Here is a 26,983-nt window from a genome sequence, read left to right on the forward strand (position 1 = left end):
GGAAATCACTACTAAAACGTAAACTTCCAAAGCAGTGGAGGGATGGAGGGAACAAGAGAAATAAAGTCACCTTGATCAGTTCAATAGAGGGCAGAAAAGTAGGGGAGGAGGAAAGCTAAGAAAAAGCATGTCCAGTAGAAAATTTTTAAAGAGATGATAGAAATAAGGCCAAATAAATCAGTAATCAAAAAATATATAAATGGATTAAATAGGTCTACTTAACTCTAGCCCCATACTGCTTACAAGCAACATATCTAAAACATAAGGCTACGGAAGGCTGAAAGACAAAAGATGGAAGAAGACATAATGGAAAATTAATCAAAAGAATGCAGACGTAGCAATAAAATCAGGCAAAAATCAACTTCAAGGCAAAAACCAATAGTAAGGATGAAAAGCATCCTATTTAATGATAAAAGGGCCAACCCATCAAGAAGATACAACAATCATAAGCCTGAATACTAAATAGCATTCTCTCAAATTAAGAAAAAATTAATTAAATTCCCAGGGAAAATGACACATTAACAATCATGGTGAGACATTTTTAAAACACCTCACTCAGAACTCTTAGATCAGACACCCCAAAAAAATCAAAGATAAACATTTGAAAAATGCAATTTATAAGTCTGACCATATATATGCTATATGTGTATATGATGAAGGAAGCCTTGACAAATTCTAAGGAATAAATATCATACAGAATACATTCTATGTCCACAATATAGCAAATCTAGAAATCAAAAGTGAAAAGGAGCCCCTCAAACAAAAAAATACATTTCAAAACTAAAAAAAATTTAAAAATAAAAAATTCTTCTAAACAATTTACAAGTTAAAAAGGAAGTTATGATGAACTTCCTAAAGGAAGTTAGTTACAAACTATTTATAAATGAACGATGAAAACACTGCATCCCAAAACTTATGAGATGCAGGTACAGCAGTGTAGTTAGAAGGGAATTTATAGCCTTAAAAACATGTTAGAAAATAAGAAATAGTGTTCAAGAGGATGAAAAAAAATCAAACATGGTAGAAGAAAGAAAATAACAGAGAAGTAGTAGAAGAAAGGAAATATTAAAGATAAAAGGGAAACAAGGGCTTCCCTGGTGGCGCAGTGGTTGAGAGTCCGCCTGCCGATGCAGGGGACACGGGTTCGTGCCCTGGTCCGGGAAGATCCCACATGCCATGGAGCAGCTGGGCCCATGAGCCATGGCCACTGAGCCTGTGCATCCGGAGCCTGTGCTCCGCAACGGGAGAGGCCACAACAGTGAGAGGCCCACGTACCGCGCAAAAAAAAAAAAAAAAAAAAAAAAAAAAAAAAAAAAAAAAAAAAAAAGAGAAACAAGAGAGATGCTCACCCAAACCAAAAGCTAGTTTTTTTTGTTTTTTTTTTTTTTAATCTTTTTGCGGTATGCGGGCCTCTCACTGTCGTGGCCTCTCCCGTTGCGGAGCACAGGCTCCGGACGCGCAGGCCCAGCGGCCATGGCTCACGGGCCCAGCCGCTCCGCGGCATATGGGATCCTCCCAGATCGGGGCACGAACCAGTATCCCCTGCATCGGCAGGCGGACTCTCAACCACTGCGCCACCAGGGAGGCCCGCTAGTTTTTTTAAGACTAATAAAATATAATTTTAAAAATATATTAAAATGATAAAATATACAAACCTTGAGCAAAATGAATCAAAAAAGAGAGGTAGGGTATAAGCATGTGGCATTAGGAATAAAAAGGGGGGCATAACCTATAAATATAATTAAAATGTGTAAAATTATAATACCATGAGAAAGAATATTTGTACCAAAAATTTTGAAAACTGTCAATTTTTGTTAAATGGTCCATTTTTTAGAAAAATATAAATCATCAAAATTGACTGAAGAAGAAAAATAAAACCATAATAGATCAATAACCATGAAAGAAACTGAAGCTCAAAAAGTTTCTCTTATCCCAAAAAGGCCCAGATAGTTTTTTGCAACCTTTACCAAACCTTTAAGTAATAGATAATTCCTACTTTACACAAATCATTTCAAAGAACAGAACAGAGAGAATGCTACCAAACTCATTTTAGGAGTTTAGCATAACCTTAATGCCTGAACTGAATAACAACAGTAAAAACAAAATTGTAAGCCGATATCACTTATGAACATAAATATAAAAATCTTAAATAACAATAGCTATTCAAAAATCCAGCAACCTATATGAAAATAATACAGCAAGACTGTGCCAAAAACTGTTAGAGTTCCATTTCCCATTCTTCTCTTTGTGTTTAGCCATAAGGACCCTGATTTTCAGCTCTGCTCATTGCACATTGCTTCCCAATACAAGACTATTCCACAGCACCTCCCTTGCAGCTAGATGCCACCATGGGATGAGTTTTTAGCCAGCATGATGTGGGAAAGTGTTGTGTGTAACTTTCAGGAAATCTTTTTTTTTTTTTTTTTTTTTCTGGCCTCACCGTGCAGCTTGCGGGATCTTAGTTCCCTGACCAGGGATTGAACCTAGGCCACGGCAGGGAAAGTGCCGAGTCCTAGACTACTGGACTGCCAGGGAATTCCCGCAGGAAGTCTTTTTTAAAGGAAGGACTGCATCCTTCTCCTCTCTTTCTCCTTGGTGCTGCTCAGGATGCAGACAGGATGGCTGGGGCTTGAGCACCAGCTCCTTGGTTATGAGTGATATACAAAAGGTAGAAGATCAGCAAGATAGGAGGAGCCTGGGGTCCTGACACTGAACTTCTACATCCAGCCTTTTTCTTTTTTCTTGGTTAGAGAGAAATATACTGAAGACACTATTGAGACCCTGTTACAGCCAAACTTAATCCAAACTGATAATGGAATCAAGTGGGGTTTATCCCAGGAATGAAAGAATGGGTCAACATGGAAAATCTATTAATATAATTCACTACATTACAGATGAAAGTATTCAATCTATGATCATCTAGGTAGATTCTGGAAAAGCACTCAATAAAATTCCACTCTCATTTTTTATTAAAAAATTAAAATTAAAAGCTCTTAGCCAACTAGGACTAGAAGGGAATTTCCTTAACCCGATCAATAGTATCCATCAAAATCTGTTGCAAACATCATCACACTTATAAGTGGGCCTTAGAAGATATTCACTAATGTCAGGAAGGACATAAGAGTGCTGCACTCAACAGTAAACTAGAAGTCCTCTTCAATGCACTATTACAAGGGAAAGAAATTTTAAAAATACAGATTTAAAAGAAATATCCTCATCTGCAGAAAATATAACTGACTATATAGAAAACCCATCATGATTTTCAGACAAACTTTGGGTCCTAATAAGAGAAAGCAGCAAGGCTGCTGAATACAAAATCAACATATAAAACTTAATAGTGTTCCCAGACACTAGTACTGCCCAACAGGAAAAAAAGAAAAATCCCCAACATAAGATTGTCCATAAAGCCTTTCTTCTGGATCATGAAAAAATCCTGCTTCCTAGCCTCTCCATACCCACCATTACTTCCCTGAAATTCATTCTCCACTCAGCAGCTGGTGATCTTTTGTAAACATAAATTAGATCATACCACACTCCTTCTTTAACCTTTTAAGGGCTACTCATTAGTTAGAATTAAATTCCAGCTCTTTATCATGCCCATGCTGTACATGACCTGGCCCCCATCTATTCTCCAATCTACTCCCTCCCCACTGTCCTGTCCTGTTCCACACCAGCCACATGAATTTTCTTTCAGTTCCCAATGCATGTCAAACTCTTTCCTGCCCCAGTGCCTTCACATATGCTATTCCCTCTTCCTGGAATGCTTCCTCCCCTGACCATCACCTGAGTGTTCCTAGTCAACCCTCAAGTCTCAGCTTAAATGTCACCTGCTTAACCTAAATAAAGTCCCTTCTCTCTTAGCACCTGCTTTTTTCTTTCATATTCCCACCATAATTGTAATAATATCACATTACCTATTATACCACAGTGTGTAATCATATTTTTACTCATGGGTTGTTTATTCATTGCCTTGATTCCCTTCTAGGCCATAACTTCTACGAGGGTAAGAGTCATGTCTTCCACATTTCCCTGAGCATTTAACAGGCGCTGTCATATGCTTATGACATAATAAGTGTTAATAATACTTATTGACAGATGCTTAATAAGTATTTTCTGAATGAATCAATCCACAAATGAATGACAGAGGTTGCTGATATAGTCTGAGTCTCAGTAGAATGCCTGCTGCACTCTTCCCAGAATTCAGGCTTGTTAGGAGGAATGGGGGGACCCCCAGGGGTCTATATGGATGAGGGACCAAGAAGCCCCATGAGGGAGCAAATGGGGGCACATGGGCTTGGTTTCTGGTCGACGGGGCAGCATTAGATTTGGGGGCAGTGTTCTGAACACAGAGCTGCACCCAGCCATGACTCCTACCCCACCTCTCAAGAACTCAAGTCATAGACTTGCAGAATTGGCTTTACCATAAAGTGCTACTTTTCTGTGATCTTTGCGGAATATTAAGAATTGGGAGGACGGTAGCTTTCAGTAATAATGGGGGCAACAAGGGCGCCTTTTTGCCACACTCGATGGAGGCATTTACAGCTTCAGGAGCATATGGAGCTGCAGGGAGCTAGTGTGGGAGTAAAGTGATGAATCCCCGCAGGAACCCCAAGAAGTCTTGATCAGGCACACGCACACACACACACACACACACACACACACACACACACACACGATGCTCCAAAGGGTTCCCAGAAATAGTTGGGGGAATTTAGGGAAGGTCTAAAACCCAACAATGGCAACCGGGAACAGAGCTGTGAAGGACTGCTACTGGCACTCTAGTTTTATTCCTTCAAGGGGTATGGCCTGGGCAACACAGATTACCATGAAACTCTTACAGCCAGCCCCAGGCAGGTTCCCAGACACCACACTTAGGGCCACTGGCCTGGGAACACTGAAGCCCAGAGGGCAGATGGGCCACTATGACACTGCCACATGGCCATTAGAGAAAGCATCTTCCCACAGGAAGCCAACAACAGAGGGATTCCTCCCAGTATTCCCTCCAGAGCTCTCAGTGTTAACTTTTCAGTTCGAAATTAAGGAAACAATGTTTCTGAGGCCACCTAATGCCAGAATAGTGGCTGTTGATTTCTCTCGTACACCACAGACTCAGGCATATAATAGGTACCCCCAACTGGTTAAATGCTTGTATGAGCTGAGTGGGGAGGAGTATTATATCTGCCAGGGGCCCCTGGGAGGCAATCTTCATGTTTGTTTGTTTCTTTTTGGGTTCACATACTTGTACACCACGGGAAGTAACGAGGGATTGGAAAAATCCTGTTATCCCCTATAAAAGACAACTGCCAGAGGCCTGCTTTGCACCTACCTGCTACTTCTCCCTACTACCCCGTTCCCGGGACCACTGTATTCTCCTGTCCACCTCACAGCACCTGGGACAGGTATGGGTACAAGGAGAATTCACTTTAGACTGCCCTGGCGACATCTCCGTGGAGAGCCTCTGCAGCTGCTCTGACACCTCCCCATTCAAAGGGCTTGTTCTCAGGACCAGGAAGAGAGGGTGTGCAGGGAGCCCAGGCCAGTGAGGTCGTTATGCATCCCTCTCTCCTCTTCTCCACCCCACCCCCAGCAAAGCCTGAAATACCCCCACTCGGACCCACCTCTTGTCTTCTTCCACCTGTACACCGATGGAGTGGAACTCTCTTCGACTCCTGTTCTCCGTGTCCGAGTCTGAGATAGTCTCCACCTGGTGGCAGGATTGGGAAGTCAGCGGCCAGGGCTAGACGGAGGGCCGCAAGCCCTTCCCAGGGGGAAGGGCAAGCGATGCCTGAGCCCCAAGCCAGCTGGCAGATCCTGAAAAGACAATCTGCCTGAACAAGATGAGAGGCCCAGGAGGTTAGATCCATCAAGGTGCCAACCTCTGGGCACCGCTCTCCGCTCGCCAGGGGTGGTGGTGCCAGGATGAGGGGCAAGGATGTGGGTTGGGGCTGTTTGGAGCAGCCCCGTCGATGACCAAGCTAAGAGCAAGCGAGGAAAAGGTCTATGTATCCAGAAGGCCCCACTGACCCCCTCAATCCATCCTCAACCGGACGGGGCCTGAACTTTCCTCGGCGCCTCCTCCTTCCATACCTGCACCCCGATGGACGGCCGCCACTTCCGCTGCCGCGCCAGGCTCCGCAGCTCCTCCCTGCCTGGAATGGTCTTGATGATGAGCGTGGGGGGCTTGGGGCTGGCCCGGGGTGACACCGGCGCCAACTCCAGGGTGCGCGCGCCCATGGCCGGGCCGTCCAGCCCGTCGGCGGAGCTGCAGCGCCGGGCTGGGCCCTCTGCCGCGGTGAAGCTCTCATGGGCGGAGTCGGTGCTGCTCTGGGCGGTGATGGAGATGCGGGGCGGGGCCTGGCTTCCCGGTGGGATGGGGGGCGGGGCCTTTCTGAAGTTGAAGGCTGTGGCCAGGGAACGCAAAGACACATAGGGTGAGAAACACGTCCTGGCAGGTGTCAGCCACTCCCCACACCCACGCGGTACCACAGAACCCAGCAGCCACGTGTACTCCACGTGCTGCTACGTACAGAACCACGGATCCTTCTCCCCATCATCCGACCCAGAGAGGCAAGCCATCTGCCCAGGGTCACACAGCAGAGCCGTGACCGGGGCCAGAAGCGGACCCAGATCGCTCTCCAACCTAGGGCCGGGCCAGGGACAGAGGGGGCGTACTCACAGGAGCCGGGCCTCCCTGAGACAGAGGCAGGGGTAGCAAGGAGGGGCAGGCAGTCATCGTCTTGAGAGCAGCCGGCCTGGATGGCCCGGAGGTAGCTGTGGCTCCGCATGCGGAAACAGCCGGGCAGGTCCAGGGCGTCCACGGCCTGGGACTCCAGCTCCCCAAACACGGACCCGCACACGGCCTCCAACTGCTGGTTCAGCTCCTCGCTGAGCTGGGTACAGGGGCCAGAAGGACAGTTACCGTGGTGCTGAGATGGGATGGGAGCGTCTCTGAGGCACTTTGCCTTAGGAATATATCTAGTTCTGCAGAAGCTGTGTCTCTGTGTGACTCTTAATGCCTTTGGACTAAAAGAAACCCTCACCCCCTGCAAAGAAAGATGGAGGGACCTCTGCCCTGTGCTGCTCGCCAGGCCTGCTTTGGGACCAGCCTTGGGGTCTAATCTTTCCTCTAAATACTCCTCCCTCGACCCCCACCATGCCTCTCCCAGACGCCTATCTCGGGTGCCTCCAGACCACTCCATCTTCCTCTCCACCTGTCCCAGCCCTTCACGTTTCTCTCACCTGACCCTGGGGGGAGAGGACCAGAGAGCTGACAGCCACCCTCCTGCCAAGTATGGGGGTGGGGTACTGTAGGGAAGGACAACTTTTATTATTTATGACCAACTGCATTACAAAAATGATGGAAAGCAACCTATAGAGATAAAATCATGTGGCAGGAAGGAAAGTAATGGGTACATAACGGAGCAAAAATTATCATCCTTCAAGTGTTCCAAGCCCTCCCCAACCTTCTGCCCACTAACTAGGGTTCTGGTTCAGCCTGCCAGTTCCTTCCTTGCCCTCATCCTCTGAGGAAAGTTCAGCCACTGCTGATTGAGGTTCTTGGTTTTGGTTTTGATATTTTGTGATGCAGAATCCATGGTGTTAAAAAAAATTGAAGCAACTAAGAAAAAGCAAAACAAAAATTTTGTTCATGGAACCATGTCACATAACACTGCACTAAGACTAAATATACCAGCAGCTGTAGCTTCATTTGCTTTATATGAGAAAACTGACACAAAGAAAATATAAAGGTAGGGAAGAAGGTGGTTCAGTGGTAAGCTCAACACCCAGAGCACAGGATGGTTGCACATTTGACCCTGAGCTTCAGAGCACCCATAGCTTCAAGGCGTATAGCTTCTGGGTTGCCCACATGGGCTATGTTGTGAGACTCAGCTGGACTCAAGTGCTGGCTCTGCTACTTCCTCGCAGTGTGGCCTGGGAACGTTATTTAAAGTTTGGGGCCTCTGTTTAATCACCTGTCAAATGGGAATGATAATGGTACCATCTTCATAGGGCTATTTAGGAGACTCAAAGAAAAACATGGGAGGCACTTGGTGCAGGTAAGCCCTCAATCAGTGCCACAGGATGGTCTCAGGGCCTACCTGGTAGACACAGGCCACCACTCATGACAATCACACTATTCTTGCCACTGAGTCCAAGAGAAATTCCCCCATGGGTGATTATGTAGAGGCCACTGGATGAAGTCATGGACAAGGTCCTCAGTAGCATCCACATGGTGAATGCGACAGCAAGTATCCCATGGCTCCATCTTGTGACCTCCCAGGAAAGATTCATGGCATCATATTTATGTACAGTCAACAGAGAAAGGAGTAGCTTGACTCATGTGTAAATTGCAGCTCAGTGTTTCCAAACCCGGCCCCCAAAGCATATATGACATTATATCACTAGAGTCTATCTCAAATTGAGCAGGAATTTCCATCCTATTCTACAGATAGGCAAACTAAGGCTCAGAGACGGCAGATGAATTATCCAAAGATGCCCAGCATGTAAGTGAGAACACTAAAGTGTCCAGTTTCCTGTCTCTCCTGCCAGGCTAACTGAGCATCAGAATGTCCTGGAGAGCTTGTTAAACCTATATTAACTCAGTCCCCACCCTAAGGATCTGAACCCAGGGTTCTCTAACTATAAGCCTCTCTTCACCTTGGCTGCTTTGAAGGTCAGAGCCAAATTTGCTGGAGATTCAGTGATTCCAACATGGGTCCAGTAATTAAAAAGAAAGACTGTCTGCAGCTTTTTCTAAAGGAACTTCATTACAAGTGTACAGAAGTCACAGGCCATAGACAAATCAATCCAAGATCCTGTAGGCGTGAAGTTCTCCCATGTTTGTCCGGCACAAGCCGCACTCCTGTAAGCACCTGTGACTTTCACGACTCCTTGTGAGTCTACCTCTCATTTTCCTATCTCTTGATCTCTCGGGTACCAAGCACCAGTGGTACCTGAAGCTCAGGAGCTGATCTAACTCTTGCTATTTCTAGGCTGGGTTCAAGATACTCCCCAACTAGAACCAATCCAGCCCAGAGGGTCCCTCTGAAGCACAAGAAAGTTTATCTAACCCTAGCAGAGAGCATTTCGGTCTCAAGTCTGGACACCAAGGATGGAAGGAATCTCACTCTGTGGCTTATATCTGTATCTCCAGCCCTTTTCTCTGTGTAAAGCACTAGGTATAATATCTGGCATAGAGCGGGTGCTCAATAAACATTAACTACTATTATTAGTAGCAAGAGGTTCTTAAATCACAGTGACAATACCTCTCAAAGGCCCATCTTTCCCAAGGGTTCTCAAGCTCTTGAAATCCCCACCATATGCTAGTCCCATGACCAATTCTATCCAGGGCAGACAGAAGGAGGGTGAGAAGCTCTCTGGGGCTACACATATTCCATCTCTACTAGCCAAGAGGAGCTTCTGGTGTTCCAATAAGGGACCAGGACCTAAGGGAAAGGCAGACTTTTATAGACTCTCAGAGGAATACTGCATCTGAGCTGATCTTTACTGTATTACAAGTATGAAATTGTGACATTGTGCTGTGAATTCTCCTATTTCCCCTACACAGCCTTCCACCCTGCTCCCCCCAACTCTCACTTTCAGGAGAGTCAAAGCCAAAGAATCTTCTTGGGAAATGAAAACCTTAACCTTTCTGCAAACCAGACTCAGAATCAGTAAATATTTCCAAGGATGCGGGATATTTAAAAGAAAATACTTTGTTTGGGTCTCAATGAAAATTGTCTGTACTAGAGTTAGTGGATCCAACTGGGGACAAGGCAACATCCTGTATACTTTACATATGTCATTTGGTTTAGATAACCTTGGAAAACCCTCCCATTTTAAAACATTCTAAAACACTTAATAAAATATAACAAACGTTTTATATGCATTAACTGAGCTCACAAGAAAGCGAGGTAAGTCCCCAGGGGACAAAAGCAAAGAGGAGACTGGAAAATCAGAATATTAACTGTGTGAGCCAATGCTGCAAACAGCCCCATGGAGGGTGGGAGGTGGAGGCAGGGGTTGCTGGTCTCAGTAACCAAAGAGCTTAGATTTTAACACCCACTTGGGCCCACATGAAGCGTGGAATTGGAAATGGGAACCTGCATAAAAGTAGGAAAGGGGAAAGCTTTGATGAAAAGACAAACTAGAAAAATCAATTATCAACACAGACTGATGACAAGAGAGCTAGTCTGTAGTCTAGGCACTGGGGAGAGGGGAAAGATGATAAATCTCCTAAGAATGTATACCCACAAGCTAGTCTTCACACAGACCCAGCCTTCAGTGTCTGCATGGGCCGGACGCCCCCCAAATTAAAAATTAACATAAAAAGGTCCCAGACCGAGAATAGTTGAACAGAAGCAATTTAAAAATATTTTCTGAATGGTTCTGAAGAACCCAGGGGCAGGACAGGAATAAAGACGCAGACGTAGAGAATGGACTTGAAGACACGGGGAGGGGGACGGGTAAGCTGGGACGAAGTGAGAGAATGGCATGGACTTATATATACACTACCAAATGTAAAACAGATAGCTAGTGGGAAGCAGCCACATAGCACAGGGAGATCAGCTCAGTGCTTTGTGACCACCTAAAGGGGTGGGATTGGGAGGGTGAGAGGGAGACGCAAGAGGGAGGAGATATGGGGATATATGTATATGTATAGCTGATTCACTGTGTTATACAGCAGAAACTAACACATCACTGTAAAGAGGTTATACTCCAATAAAGATGTTAAAATATATTAATTAATTAATTAAAAATATTTTCCGGGGGACCCACTCCTAACCCAGGCTGATGAGGGTTCTCAAAGATAAAGCTCCATTGAAGATGAACTCATATTAAACTGTGTGGTAGACAACCTCTGACACAGCTCCTAATCATCTTCACCTCCTGGCATTCACATCCTTGCATAGTGCCCTCCTCTTGAGCGCAGATTAGACCTATCAGTCCACTTCTAATGAACAGAATATTGCAGATACAATGGCATGTCACTTCTGAGATTAGATTACAAAAACACTGTGGCTTCCATCTTGGACACTTTCTCTCACCATCTCTCTCTAGAAGTCTTTGCTCTGGGGGAAGCAAGTTGTTATGTTGTGAATCGTGTTATGTTGTGAGCCATATGGTGAGTCCCACACATCAAGGATCTGAAGCCTGCTGACAGCCATGTGAGTGTGGAGGGGGATCTTCCTCTAGGCAAGCCTTGAGATGATTGCAGCCTTGGCCAACACCTTGATGAAGCCGGTGAGACATCTGATCCATGTGGCAACCAGCTAAGCTGTGCTTGGATTCCTGACCCACAGAAATTGTGAGATAATAAATATTTTTTGTTATAAGACTCTATGTTTTGGGGTAATTTATTATGCAGCAATAGATCACTAATGCAAACAGTGACATAAACAAGAACTAAACTTCTACTGAGTGAAGCCGTTGAGAATTCAAGGTTTGTCGGTTACAGCAGCTGGTGTTACCTTAGCTAAAGCAGAATAGCTTTTAAACAATGTTTAAATTTTCTAAAACTTAAAAGATAAATAAAACTGAAAACATAAGGATAGAATAAAAGCTTTGAGGGACTTCCCTAGCAGTCCAGTGGTTAAGACTCCATGCTTCCACTGCAGGGGGCACAGATTTGATCCCTGGTCGGGGAGCTAAGATCCCCCGTGCCGCATGCTGTGGCCAAAAAAAAAAAGCTTTGAAAAACCCAGAAAGATGTGAAAAGGGACTAAATCAGATTTCTAGGGGGCAAAGGGGGAAATTTAAAACACAACTAATGAGTAAATGAAACACAGTTGAAGAGAAAAATAGTGAACCAGTGAATAGTGAATAATATCTGAGGAACTTACCTAGAAGGCAACATAGAGAGGTAAAGAGATGGAAAATATGAAGGAGAGAATAAAAAGGCCCCAAATACAACAAATAAGAGTTCTAGAGGGGGGACTCGATAAAATGTGGAAGAGGCAATATTCAAAGGGATAATTATAGTCACTGAGAATTTTCCAGACTTCTGACTTCAGACACAACAGAGTGAGGATACCAAATCCTATCCCCCAAGACAACTATAAAGCTGCACAAAACTGTCAAAAACAACCACTTTATCACTCTGAAAATCAATCAAAGGTATACAGCAAAGAAACACATTCATGAAAATTACTGAACTTTGGGTAAGAACAGCATGAGTCTGTGGTGTCCTTGCCTGAGGCTGCTCCCATTACCCAAGCTCCCAGATCTATCTGTTGCAATAGTTCAAAAAGGGTGGGCCAGGCTATGAAAACCAGCTGCTTCACTGCAACTAACAAAGGGAGCTCACTTAATTTTGAGCATTGTCTGTTATAGTGTCAAGAACAGGAATAACCAGCAGTACTGCCAGGCTGAGGTTTCAGCACTGTTTGGGGGCAAGCAATGGGACTGTCAGACTAGACAGGGATTTGATGGGGAGTTCCAGGGGCTAAGATAGCCATAGAGAGTTTGATAAGCTCTTCACATAGTCTGGGTTAACTAGAGGCTGGGTGCATGTACAACAGAGATCAGAGAGGCCTTGAGCTCACCCACATAACCTTTGCCAGTGGAGCCTGTGCATACGTGCAGAAGAAATGCAAGAGAGCCTGGTGAAAAGTAAAAGCCAGAGATGGCTTGAAAACAGCACAGTGTTTGTACTCCCCAGATCACACGTAGAACCATAAAAGGAGAGAGAAGGAGTCTTACGGGCTTGAAGTTTTTGAGCACAACCTCTGATCAATCTCTGGCTGGACATTAAGCTATGCAGAGACAGGGTCAACCCCTAGGAAACCAGGCTTTAAAATAAAAACAAGAAAGAAAAATAATTAGTGGAGAAATCAGAGGCTGCATCTGGAATCGTAGATAGATTTCACAGATTTAACCCAGGGATTAACAAACAAACAAACAAAGCAAAAACAATCTTCAAGAGGTAAAATAAGAATCCAGAGTTGCTACAATACATTATCTAAAATGTTCAGTATTCAACCAAAAAATCTGTGACACATGTAAATAAACAAGAAAATGTGAATGCCCCCAGACATTTGATTTATCAGACAAAGACTACAAAGCAACTATTATAAGAATGTTCGAAGAACTAAAGGAAAGCATGTTTAAGTATTTAAAGGAAAGTATGACAACAGTGACAGCATTCCTAGAAAATCACAACAAAGAGAATTTTTTTCTTAAAGGAACAAGAAAAGGGCTTCCCTGGTGGCTCAGTGGTTAAGAATCCGCCTGACAATGCAGGGGACATGGGTTCAAGCCCTGGTCCGGGAAGATCCCACATCCCGCAGAGCAACTAAGCCCGTGCACCACAACTACTAAGCCTGCACTCTAGAGCCCGCGAGCCACAACTATTGAAGCCCATGAGCCTAGAGCCCCTGCTCCGCAACAAAGAAAAGCCGCCACAATGAAAAGCCCGCACACCTCAATGAAGAGTAGCCCCCACTCGCCGCAACTAGAGAAAGCCCTCACCCAGCAACGGAGACCCAGCCAGCCAAAAGTTGCAGCCAAAAATTAATTAATTAATTATTTTTTTAAAAGAACAAGAAAAGAATCAAATGGAAATTCTAGAGCTGAAAGGTACAATAACTGAAATTAAAAATTCACCAGAAGGGCTCAGCATAAAAAGTGATCAGTAAACTTGAAGATAGATGAGTATAGATTATCCAATATAAAGAACTGAATGGGGAAAATGACTGAATAGAAATGAACAGCGCCTCAGAGACCTATGGAACAACATCAAGGATAACAGTATGCATGTAATGGGAGTCCCAGAAGAAGAGAGAGAGAAAGAGGAAGAAAAATATTTGAAAAAATAATGGCCCCAAACTTTCCAAATTTGATGAAAAACATTAATCTACAGATCAAAGAAACTCAATGAATCCAAAGTAGGTTAAACACAAAGAGATCCACACCCAGACACATTACAGTCAAAATGTTGAAAGACAAAGAGAAAATCTTAACAGCAACAAGAGAAAAACAACTCATTGCATACAAAAAAAAAAACCAATATGATTAAAAACTGGCTTTTCATCAGAAACAATGAACACCAAAGGCAGTGGAATGGTATAGTGAAAGTGCTAAAAGAAAAAAGCTGTCAACCAGGAATTCTATATCCAGCAAAACTGTCCTTCAAAAAATGAAGTAAAAATAAAGACATTTCCAAATAAATACAGGCTGAAGAAATTATTGCCAGCAGAACTATCTTACAAGAAATACTAATGGAAGTTCTTCAGGTTAAAAGGAAGTAACAACCAGTAGTAACTCAAATCCACAGGAAGAAATGAGGAGCACCAGAAATGGTAAATATGTGAGTAAATATAAATAGCTCTATAAATATATTTTTCACATTTTTTTCCTCTCAACTTCTTTAAAAGACATAGCAAAGCAATTATTATAACACTATTATTGGTTTATAATAATTTTAAGGTTTATAACACAGGTATAGGTAATACATATGACAATAATAGCACAGAAAAGGGAGAGAGAAAGGAGATATGTTAGAGCAATGCTTCAGTATGTTACCAGAATCAATTAGATTTTAATAAGTTAAGATACACATTGTAATTTCTAGTGCAACCACTAATAACTTGAATAATATAGTAAAAAGGAATTAACAAAAAGAAATTAAAATGGTACACAAAGTATTTAATACAAAAGAAGGTAGTAAAGGAAGAACAGAGGAACAAAAATAACATGAGACAATCCAACCATATCAATAACCACATTAAATGTGAGCAGACAAAACACTGCCATTCAAAAGGCAGAGATTTTCAGACTGGATAAAAAAACAAGTAGATAGCAAGTAAAAAGAAGGAAAAAGATGTACCAGCAAACAGTAACCATGAGAGAATTTTCCAGATTTGATGAAAGACCTATGATTCAGGGAACACACCACACACACACACACACACACACACACACACACACACACACACACACATCATAGTGAAACCATAGGACACCAAAATCAAGGGCAAAATCTCGACAACAGAGAGAAATGAAAATAACCAACAAAGACTATTAGATTGATAGTAGACTTCTCCACAGCAACAACAGAACAGATGACAGAGGAATATCATCAAAACACTGAGAGAAAATAAATGTTGACCTAAAATTCTGTAATAAGCCAAATTATATAAAATAGTGAGAGTAAATGACATTTTTGGTTAAAGACAGAATTTGCCACTAACAGACACTCACTGAAAAAAGTTACTAAAGAATTTACTTTAAAAGGAAGAAATGAAATGTAAGAAGGTATAGTGAGGGGGGAAAAGGTAAAAATGTGAAGTATTAGTAATACTTGGTATTAGTAATACTACTAATCACGTATTAGTAGTATAAAATTTAATAATAATAAAGACTAATTGAGAGAAGTAAAAAAAAAGGTGGGACTAAAATACTGGGCAACTGGTACATGTAAGAAGGGAAGAGGTGATCAAAAGTAAAGTGTCCTAAGGTCTTTACATTGTTCAGAAGAAGGGTAGAAGTAATTGTCAATCTGAGACAATCTGAGACTTTGCTAAGTCAAATATGCACATGAAATTATAAGAATAACCACAAAAATAATGAAATTAGTATATATAACTGCCAAATCAGTGTGGGATTTGGTGAAGAGAAAAATGAAGAAAATCCAATTGATCCAAAAGAGGGCAGCAAAGGAGTAGAAAAGCAACACCCAAAAGGCAGGATAAATAGATGGCACAAAATAAGATGACAGAAATGAATCCAAGCATATCAGAAATCACAATAAATATAAATGTACTAAACTCTCAAACAATTGTCAGAATGGATATAAAATAAAATATAGCTATAAACTACTTACAAAAGACACACCTAAAACATAAAGAGACAAAAAGCTTTAAAGTAAAATATAGGAAAAGATGTTCTAGGAAAACACTAGAAGGGCAAAAAGCGATAAAGATAATAGAGTGACATCGCTAGTTCATTAAACCTGTTTCCTCTTCTGTAAATCAGGGGTTATAAACCATGCCCCCCTGGAAAAATATGTAAAGTATACATGATGTTAGATATTGTAAAGTGATGAAAAGAAGTGGCGGGGTGGGGAGGAAGAGGAAAAGGAGAAGAACAGAGAAGGGCAACAGGAAATGTTGAGGGGGGTTAAAATTAAAATTTAGAATGTTTGGGTAAAGACCTGAGAGAAGCGAGGGAGCAATCCATCGGAGTATCTGGGAAGGAGAGATCCAGGCAGAGGTAGCAGCAAAGGACCTAAGGCTGAAGCACACGTGTGGTGTTGGAGGTGCAGCAAGGAGACCAGTGTGGCTGGAGCGGGTGTGGGATGGGAACAGTGTTAGGACAGGAACTCAGAGGTAACAAGGGCCAGATCATGCAGGGCCTTATACATCATAGTACAGTGTTTGACTATTCCCCTGAGCAAGCTCTTGATTGAATGCAATTTTATTCTTAAATGATCACTCTGGCCGTATTATGAGAGAATGAAGTGGAGCAAGGACAAGTGCAAGAGATCAACTAGAAAACAGTGCCACAGTCTAGACAAAAGAACATGGTGACTTGCACTGACGTGCTGGCAGTGGAGATGGTGAGGAGTGATTGGATCCTGGAAATACTTTGAAGGTGGGACCAACAGGATTTGCTGAAGGGTTGGACATGGGATGTGTGAGAGAGAAAGGAGTCCAGACTGACTTCAGTGTTTTAGATCAGAGCTCCTGGAAGAATAAAATTGCCATTATCTGAAATGGAGAAGACATTGGATGGAGTAGGAAATTTGAGGAAGGAGAAAAGGGTACCAGCAGTTTGGTTTTGAACATCTTAAGTTTGAGATGTCTACTCAACATCCAAGTGAGATTTCAACACACAGATATATATGCATTTATGGGAGAATGTGGGCTGGTGATAGACATTTGGGAGTCATCAGGCTCTCAATAATATTCAAAGCCATGAGCCTGGATGAGCTCACCCAAAAAGTGAGTGTAGGAAGAAGTCCAGGAACTAAGCCCTGGAAAACTCCAGTGTTCAGATCCTGAAGAGTTTGCGGGCACCAGTGACACAGACTAAGAACAGGCAACCAGAGAGAGAAGGCAGAAGAACCTAAAAGGTGTGCTGTCCTCAAAGCCAACTGAGAAAAGTGTTTCAGGAACGAGAGAGTCATCAGCTGCGTTAGATGTTGCTGATGGATCGCGTAAAACAAGGGCTGAGCATTAACTAGTGGGTTCAGCAACATAGACTGGTCTTCTGTGAAAAGATGGCTGTGCCAATCAGATTCCCTGATTCAGGAAATGTAACAAAGAAATGCTGAGAGACTGCAGCAGCAAAACCATGGGAGCCAACCAGGACGGTCTTTGCATTGCTTTTTTTCCCCAGCAAACAGTAAAAATAGCTAACCTTTATTGAGTGCTGGCTGTGTGCCAAGAACACTATTATGATGCCTATTTTTAAATAGGGAGAGTGGGGCTCAAAAAAGTCAAGTAACTTGCCCCAGGTCACTCAGCTGGTAAGTAGCTGAGCTGGAATTCAAACCCACCTCATGCATTTAATTACTAAACTGCACTGCCTCCTCTAGTTAAGGGTAAAGTCTACACTTAGGTATAGAACTCACACTTGTAAAATACCAGTGTGGGGCCAGGTACCTTGTGTTTGCGTATATTTTCTCACTGAACTCACAAAACCCCTGTGAGATAATCATCATTACAATTGTCATTTCAAAGATAAGCCAACAGGGGCTTGGCTTCCCTGGTGGCGTAGTGGTTAAGAATCCACCTGCCAATGCAGGGGACATGGGGTCGAGCCCTGGTCCGGGATGATCCCACATGCCACGGAGCAACTAAGCCCGTGCGCCACAACAACTGAGCCTGCGTGCCGCAACTACTGAAGCCCGCGCATCTAGAGCCCGTGCTCCGCAACAAGAGAAGCCACTGCGATGAGAAGCCCGCGCACCTCAACGAAGACCCAGCACAGCCAAAAATAAATAAATTTAATTTAATTTGAAAAAAAAAGATGAGCCAACAGAGGCGTTGAGAGGGAGTTATCTTGCCAGTGTTCCACAGGGTGGAGTGGAGAGGAAAGAACTCAAGCCCTGATCATCTCTGAGACTGCAATTCTGCCTATCTCCAGTCTGTACGCTCAATCTTGCCTTTTACATGGGGTGGGTTGGGAGCAGTCAGGCCACGAAAGGGCTGGGGAACCTCAGAGAACTGACACTGCCCTTACAAGTTCATCATTTTGAGGATGCTTGGTGGTTTTTAAGGATGTGACTCTCTGAGATCCTCAGTCTGAGTCAGCTCCAGGACTCCCAAGGCAGGCTTCCCAGCTCCCCAGAACCAGAGCTGTGCTCTCTCCACGGGCAGATTCCTGATTTTAAGGCCTAGGCTGAGCATGGGACTGAATCCCCCTTCCCACCCTTTCCTTCCAGCATGCTGGGCCTCTCCCTACCTGTCCGGTGGTGAGGGAACGGCTATAGCCAGGGATGGAGCTCCGGGGGTGGATCCGGGGCGGGACACAGCAGCTGGGAAAGGTCAAAATTGCAGATTCAGAATGGGGGTCTGCTAGGAGGTGGGGGAGGGGAATGAGAGCACTGAGGCCCCTGAGCGGGTTCTAACCCTCAGAAATCCCAAAGATCCCCAGGAGACTCCTGGGTAAAGGGATTCTGCCAAAGAGACATTCAGATAGGGGTTATCACAGGCACCCTCTCTTTATATGGGGCAGAGCAAGACTGCCCAGCTGAACCCTAAGCAGGGAACCTGACTGGTACCCACTCTATGCACATCTACAGGCACCCAGGATCAGCATCCTACACCCCACCCCCACCCCAGCTCTCCCTGTCCTTACTTGATCCGGGCCTGGTCCACGCTGGAGGAGCGGCGGGTGGTGAAGCGCCGGGCGACCGCTTTGGGAGATGTCTTGGGGCTGCCATCTGAGTCTCCACTCTCCTCATCCCCCATGGCTTTGATGTAGCTGCCGCTCCGCATCCTGCGGCAGGGGATCTCCCCGTCCTTGCCCCCAGTGGGGTAACCCCCCCAGTCATCTTGCGGCACCTGCAGGGACAAGGGGCCTCTATCTTTCAGACAAGTCCCTACTGAATCTGGAAGCCGGGACCCACATTCTCCACTGCTAGTGGGAGACACTCAGCCCTAGCTCAAGCAGGCCACGTTCAGGAATGTGCAGAGGCCGAGCAGGTGAGGTCTCCGCTACAGGAGACGCCTCATCACCCTCCATGTGCCTTTTGCTCCTTAACTGAGGACCACCTAGAGAGTCTAGGAGCTGACATGCCAGGTACCAAGAGGTTGAAGCTCAGAGGCCAAAGTGACCTATGTCAATCTCACCCCTAGCAGCAAAGCGTCACCTGACCTCAGTGACCTTTCACCCCTCCTTCTCCTTCATCCTCTTAACTGCTTATAACCCAAATCCTCTAACTTTCCGCCTCCCTTCTGTGAAGAGCCACAGAGGGAGTGACATCAATTTGTGTTTCAGAAAGAGCACTTCAACAGTCCAAACAGAGGATGGATTGTGGAGGGCCAGGAGCAGGGCAGGGGCTCAAGTGGCGAGACGGAGACCAATTAAGAGGCTGATGCTGTTATCCAGGCAAGAGATGATGAGGCTTAAATTAAGACAATGACAACGAGGGGGAAGAGGAGATGGAAATGAGAGGTGTTAAGGAGCATCAGCGAGCCTGATTAGACGTGGGGGGTGAGGGGGTGGGGAGGAGTCGATGACGACTGAGATGCTGCTGGCTGAGGACCTGGGGGGATGGGGCTGTTGCTCACTGAGCCACAGAATCCCAGAGAAACAGGTTTGGGGAAAAGGTGATCGGTTCAGCGTTGAGCATCTTGAGTTGGCAGAGAACTGTGGAGCAGGTGGCTGGGCGTTTGGTTCTGGAGTTCAGTGGAGAGATCTGGGCTGGACGCAGACACGGGGGAGTCATGGGTGGCAGCTGAGTCCACAGGAGTGAATGAAAGAGCCCAGGGGAAAGAAGAAAGAGAGGTGGGAAGGGATCCACTGACATTTAAAAGGGGACTGTGAAGAAAGGGAGAGGAGCCTATGAAGTCACCTGAGAAAGAGTGGGCAGAAGGGTGGGAGGGAAGCCAGGAGAATGCCATGTCATGGAAACAGGAGACATTTCCAGAATAGAAGGAGTTGATAATGTCAAATGCCACAGTGCATGCAGAGGTTAGCGATTCAGGCTAGGGAGTTAGAACCATGTTCAAATTCTGGCTCCGTCACTTGCTAGCTGGGTAAACTTGAGCAAAACTGATTAATCGCTAAGCCTCAGTTTCCTCGTCTGTGAACCGGTGATGATAATTATGCCCACTTCACAGCATTGGTGGGAAAGATACGTGAGCCAATAGAGAGTGCCCAGCACAGAGTAAGTGCCCAATGTTGACCATTGTTATTATAAGCATTGAAAGGTACCTTTCAAGGAGAGCTCTCAAGAGACCATTGGTGACCACTCCCAGGACATTTTAGAGGACAGGGGTATGGAAGTCAGACTGTAGTAAAGGGGAGAGAGTGAAAGGAAGTGAAGTAGTGGAGTCTACACTCTAAAACTTGGAAATGAAGGGAAGACAGGAGGGAGATGGAAAGGGGTATGGGGTTGAAGAAACTATTTTTTTTTAGGATGAGAGAGATTTGGGCATGTTTGCAGGATGAGGGAAAGAGTCAGTAAAGAGACAGTCTTTAAATGTGGGGAGGAAGGGGGGACAGCTCATGGACAGAGGGGATCCCAGAGAGATGGGCTCAAGCCCTGTGGAGGCGTCATCCTGGGATGGGTGCTCCTGGCTTCTCCTCTGAGCCAAGAAGGAAGGGTATGAGGGTGGCTGGGGAATCTTGATGAGTCCACAGGTGCACCGACAGGAAGGTGAGGGAGTCTGGGATGGTCGGCCTACACTGTGAAGAATGAGGTGTAATGAAGGCATGCGGGAGGGGCCCAGGGCAGGTAGCGAAGATTTAAAACACCTGTTGAAAAGAACAGGTTAAATGGGGTGGGGGTCAGGGATCAGGGAGAGCGTAGGGTTCAGGAGAGGAATAGAGATTCTGGGGTGGGACTAAATGAGGGGTCAGAGATCAGTGTGAGAACAGGGATGGGATGGGGCCCCATGAAGGAGCCCTCAGGGGCTGAGGCGGACGGGGCTCGGTGGGGGGCTGGGCTCAATCAGAAGATGGGAACGCAGGGAAGAGACGAGGCTCCATAAAGGAACAAGGGCTCTGAGTGAAAAGAGGGATTCTGGAAGAAGTCTGAAAGAGAGCTGGCATCCAGTAGGGGAACAAGGTCTCAACAAAAGGACTGGGGATCCAACAAAGACACCTGGTCTGATGTGGCCAGCTTCCCCTGCTTTTGTGCCAGGAGGGCACCAGTCTGTCTAGAGAGTCCCTGCAGCCCCTTGTTCTCCCCCAGACAGGCTCAGACTTTCCAGTCCTAAGATTCCCTGGAAGCCCCGCCCCTGATCGATCCCTCCCCCTTCCCCATACTCTACAGAGAGGAGCCACAGAGGCAGAGGGAGGCAGAGGGAGGCAGATGGGACAGCCAGGCACGCTCTGCTCACTGCAGGGCTCCCACTCCATAGCCACTGCGGAGCTGCTGGCTCCTCTGCAGGACACTGTGAGTTGCATGTTAAAAAGGAAGCCCCCAGGGAGGTGAGGGCAGCCCTGGAGAAGCAGCAGGGAGCAGCGGAGTGGTGGCAAGGTTCCAGGGATGGGAGAAGAAGGGTTGGTGTTCTCTCCTCGGCCCTTTCTGCTGGACCCTTCAACCCCCAGTTTAGAGAACCTCTCTCCCAGGGAGGGGGCAATCCAAGGCCAACCCAGAAGTCCTGAATCCTAGAAGTCTCCAGCCTCCCCTTCTGTCTCCCACCCCTCCCTGCTTCCACTGTGGCCCTATCTGTTCCCTTGAGCTTTTGTGAGTTCCCCACCCAGGAGAGCCCTAACATGTGAACAACTTACCAAAAAGGCCAGTGACACCCAAAGACACATGCAAGTTCAACTCTCCACACCTTTGAACGTGCTGTAGTCTCTTCCTGGAACACCCTCAATCCTGGAACTTCTGCACTCAACTAACTCCAAATTCTCCACTGAGATTCTGCCCAGGGGACATTCTTCCTAGAAGTTGTTCTGGCCACTGACACCCAGGGGGTGAGGTGCCTCCTCTGGGCTCCCAAGGCTCCCAAGGCTCTCTCCTCTCACAGCCTCATCACAGTGTATTCTACCTGATGCCTTGTCTATCCCACCTTTAAGTGGTGAGCTCCTCCCAAGCAGCGTCTGTCTTCATCTTTGTATCCACAGCACCCAGGAAATGCTCACTGAATGAATGGATGCAGATTAACTATGCCGAACATGGGTTTGGGGGATAACCCTACGTCTACTGGACTTCTAGAACTTGTCTAGACTTTTCCTCCTAAAACTAGAGCAGGGCTCAAGAAAGCCTGTCAGGGGATATGAGAGGGGAGCGTAAGGCAGAGAAGAGGGAGGCTGATGGCAAGAAGAGCCCCCGACCCCATCTCAGTAGGAAGACGGAGAGGGGACAGTGAGAGATGGAGGAAGGCTCCATAAGAAGAAGGGGTCGGAGCTCTTAGCCTCACCTGCAGACACCATAGAGCTGGTAAAAGAGGACAGGGACAGTGTGCTGGTTACCACCTGTACCATCCACTCTCAGGAAGCCCTGGCCTGCTGCTGTGTCTGGAGCTCAGACTTCAGTGTGAAGCCCAGCCTGGGGAAACCCGTAAGACAGGCTCCCAGGCTCTTCCACAGCCTCACGCGTGTCCTACTGCAGGTTCCCAGAACGACAAATACCAGCAGAGACACATTCTGGAAATAACTGACCTTCACATTCAAACAATATCTGGACCACCCAGGTTTGGGCAGAAAAGAGGTCTGGAGAAGGCCTAGGGGCAAGAGGACTGCTTTCCAGCTGCTGACCTCCAGTCTTGGGGAAGCTTCAGGCAGGGAGCCCCACACTGTCCTGTTCACTGCCTACTCTCAGCCTCATTCTGCCTCCAGCCTCACAGGGCAGAGGCCAGCACAGCTTGTCCAAAACATCAGGTAAAGGAAAAGTCTTCCTGGCACTGACATACAATATCAAAATAGAAGGGCCCCTTCACTGCACAAACAGGGAAACTGAGGTCCCAAAAGGGGCTCAAAGCAATACAGTGAGGCAGGGAAGAGCCTCCCTGACTCCAGCCCCTCCATCCTGGGAATAGCTGGCTCCCACCCAACCCTTTCCACAGCTCCCTGGGTGACAACATTGATGAGGGCTGAGGACCCTGTTCCCCACCCCCACCAAAGCCTCACCTGCAGATAGTGATAAGTCCTGGCTTTGGCCTTGGTCTCCGGACCCAGGAGCCCCTTGCCTGGCCCGGCCCCTGGGTATCCATCCCGGCCCTGGCTGACCATCATGGTATGCCAGGCACTTCGCTTGACCGATTGTCCATCCAGTGACATGGACATGCCAGTGCAGGCAAGACAGCGGCCTTCCGACCCGCCCGAGCGACCCTTGAAGCTCAAGTCCCGGTAGGACCCATCTGGAGCCTCCAGGCAGAAGGGACCACCAGGCTCCCCAGGGGGCCGCCCACCGGCCAGAAAGCCGCTGTCACTGTCCAAGTTGTCATCGGAGCTCCACCAGCCCGCGGCCTTGGCCTGCTGCCGTCCATCCCCCTTGCGGTCCTTGCTCTTGCTCCTCTTGCTATGCCGGGACTGGTGGTGGTGGTGGTGGTGGTGATGGTGGTGGTGGGAGGCGTGGAGGCCTCCAGAGCCCGGGCCAGGGTAGCTGTCTCCGCCGGAGCCACTTCTGCCCTCAGCCTTGGGCCCATTATAGTCCCGCTTCCCTGGCGCCTCCAGAGAGTGGGACTTGGCGAACAGCTTCTGCACGGAGTGAACCAGGTGCCGGATGCGGCTGGGGCTCTCGCTGCGGGCCTCCGGGGTAGTGCCAGAGCCGGGCCCGGGCCCGGGCCCGCCCCCTGCCGGACCTCGCTGGTACGGCAGCGTGTGGAAGCCATCTTGTTGAACGGGCAACTGCTTTTCAAACTGGTCCAGAAGTGTGGGAGGCAGGCGGGGGGCACCCTTGCCCTGTGGGTGGCCCACACAGTCTTCGCAGGTGTCGAAGGGGCCCTGGCCAGGGTACATCCTGGGGAAGGTGCTGCTGCCCCCCCCAACCCCGGCCCCTCCTGGCCCTCCCTCGGGGCCTGTTGATGGCCCCTCACTCAGGCTCAGGGGCCCTTCAGGAGAAAGGTGTCCCAGGCCAGCTCTTGGGGCACAGAAGCGGGGCTCGGTGGAGAAGGCCTCCCCGGAGCCCAGCAGGTATGGAGCCCTGGCAGCGGGGCCCACGTCCATATGCTGCTGGTCGGCAAAGCGGGCTGGGCGGGGATGGCTGCCTCGGTCGCCATGATAACCCCTCATGGCCTCAGCAAGGGCTCTTCATAGTGCTGGGGGCCAGGCCCCAGGAACCTCCTGGGAAAACAGGGAGCAGTGGGATTAGGATTGAACAACAGGCCACTTCACCTGAAACTCTGTTTTATTAGGTATTCTTATATCCCTTTAGGTAGTGCATACCAATTTAGTGTGATTAATTCTACTATCTTTCCACAAATGGGCTTAAAAGCCTTAAAACAGTCATACTAGACAAAGACGCTCACGGGGCACAAAATAACACCATCATTCATCGAATGCTGCAAATATGATAAATACTTATTCACAAGAGGAAATGCCCTCAACCAAACGGGTTTTTAAAAATCCTTAGGTAACCAAAAATAAAAAGATACCAATACAGACATAAAAACAATAGTCAAACATACTAGCCATTAGGTGAACTAGCTTTTAACAAGCTGACATGAGGCAAATTGATCCAGCACCACACCTGTGTCCCATCCCTACCCAATTCCACTGCTATGAAGAGTCAGGCCTCTGCGTCACAGCTCCCAGAAGCAATAACCAAAGAGAACACTGGACCCAAATCTACATATCTATCACGATTCTGCAGGAAAACCCCTCCGCTTCCTTCCACACCCAGCTCCTTCTATCTGGCTGTAGGCTTATTCTCCTTCCCCCGACCCAGGACTGAGATAGGAAGGGATAACCTGAGATGACTCTGCCTTCCTCTTCCGGGTTCCAAATATCCCCTGATGGAATTTCCCCTTTTGCCTTTTACCACCACCCCCATTCCAGTGGAGGGGAGTCATGAAGGGAGGAGAAACATAAAGAGGAGGAATGCTGGCTCTTCGAGCAGCATCTGAATCCTAAACTGGGGTTAGAACCCAGGAGTTCCTCCTCCCAGGAACAGTGGGCTGGCAGCGCAGGGGGGTGATGGGGAGAAAGCATTGGAACCAGTGCTCCTGGCCCCCATCCCAGACTTGCCAAGACTACAGGACAGAGAGGTCAGCTCTCAGCAAGTACTGCCTCCAATCAGGACTCCAGAGCTGCCAGGACAGGAGCTATGGCAGGAGGGGGTGCCAGCAGGAGGGGCACGGACTGAGGAGCTGGCAGACGGCACCCTCTCTCATCCCAGACCAGGCTCCTGGGCCATCTGCTGACTATGAGGTGATGACAGCCTCAGAGACTCCAGACAGCAGCACCTCCAAGGCTCTTCCTCCCTTCCTCCCCTGCACTGCCTCCCCATACCCACCATGGGTATGGCTTCTTCCAAATGCTGCTCACAGCTCATCTCTGAGCACTTGCTATGTACCAGGTACTGTGCATACCTAATATTCTCTAATCCCACTGAAATCCTATGTGTAGACATTATCCACACTTACCCATGAGAAAATTGAGCTCAAAATGGTAAGGTCACAAAGCCGGTAAATGGGTGAGTCACTTTGAATCAAGATTCAAACCCAGGTTATTCTGATTTAAGAAGCCCATCTCCGAAAAAAAAAAAAAAAAAAAAGAACCCCATCTCCCAGAGTCTCCTACTACTCACCATCCGGGTTGTCCCATCCTTGGTGTCAGGATTCCCACCGCCAGGCAGAATCCTAACTTCAGAAGGCTCAGGACCACTGGCTCCTGACCAAAAAGGAAAGGGTGGTAAGCAAAGAGGAAAAGAGATTCTCCTGGAGTCCTCAGAGGACCAGTCTCAGGCCTTGAGAGTTTCCCTGCCCAACCCCCCAAACCAGGACTGATTGGATCCCCCATGATGCAGAGCCTTTGGACCCCCAGGGAAATGAAGTTGGCTTCATTATGCAAATGCACGCAAATGAGCTTACAGTTTGGACTACCTCCAACTGCAGGTGTCTGTGTGATCTGTCCATGGTGCTGAGCCACTGCATTTTTTTTTTTCATTGCCCTCAAATATGATTCCATTCCACAAATATTTGTTGAGCAGCTACCATAATAAGATTTGGAATGAGAAGTGTATAGAGGCGATTTAAGTGTGGCCCCTGTCATCGAGAGGCTTGTAGTCTAACAGGGGAACAATCTCCCACGTGATAGGGTTATTTTAGGTCCCTGAATTTTTGCACAAGCTGCTCCTTCCTCCTAGAATCTCCTTTCATCCACCTTCCAACCAACTCCCCTGGCTAACACTTATTCATATTAAGCCCACCTTCCCTCGAATACTTTTTGTGCTCTTATTCTGGGTTATGCCTCTCTGTTGGGTTTTTATAACACCCTGCGTTCCTCCCATGAAAGCAGCTATCACACTGCACTGAAATTGTCTGTTTCAGTTTCTGTCTCCCCAACTAGAATCTGGTCTTCTGCAGGGTAGGAACCAAACTCTATTTATCACTGGATCTCCAGCGACTAACTCGGGGCTTTGCCCAGAGCTGGTACTTAATAAATGTTCGTTAAGTAGATGAATAAATGACTGTGCTGGAAAGGGGTACCAAAATGTCAGGCCAGTTAAGATGAGGGCAAGAGCAGATCCAATAGAGGGAAATTGAGGAAGACTTCCCAGAGAAAAGTGTGTTTAAGATGGAGAACAAGATGGCTGTGTGTAAGGGAGAGAGAATTCCCAGTGGAGGGAACAGCAGGCACAAAGGCAGAAGAGGTGGGCAAATAAGGAATTCTGAGGCATGGGTTGAGAGAGTTCCAG

The 26,983-nt window shown here is 46.8% G+C and overlaps 1 protein-coding gene across 1 annotated transcript in view; it reads right to left on the minus strand.

Moving 5' to 3' along the window:
• DLGAP3 (DLG associated protein 3) overlaps positions 1-26,983 on the minus strand; it is a 61,195-nt gene that overhangs the window by 14,249 nt on the left and 19,963 nt on the right. Inside the window, exons 2-8 of the mRNA XM_060082103.1 lie at positions 25,874-25,956; positions 23,254-24,408; positions 18,805-19,010; positions 18,409-18,481; positions 6,677-6,890; positions 6,088-6,401; positions 5,619-5,704 (exon numbers count right to left, since the gene is read on the minus strand). Of these exons, the coding sequence (XP_059938086.1) occupies positions 5,619-5,704; positions 6,088-6,401; positions 6,677-6,890; positions 18,409-18,481; positions 18,805-19,010; positions 23,254-24,357 (1,997 nt within the window). The 5' untranslated portion in view covers positions 24,358-24,408; positions 25,874-25,956. The remainder of the gene's footprint in view (positions 1-5,618; positions 5,705-6,087; positions 6,402-6,676; positions 6,891-18,408; positions 18,482-18,804; positions 19,011-23,253; positions 24,409-25,873; positions 25,957-26,983) is intronic.

Source organism: Mesoplodon densirostris, chromosome 2 (assembly GCF_025265405.1).
Source record: "Mesoplodon densirostris isolate mMesDen1 chromosome 2, mMesDen1 primary haplotype, whole genome shotgun sequence".
Classification (NCBI taxonomy): Eukaryota; Metazoa; Chordata; class Mammalia; order Artiodactyla; family Ziphiidae; genus Mesoplodon; species Mesoplodon densirostris.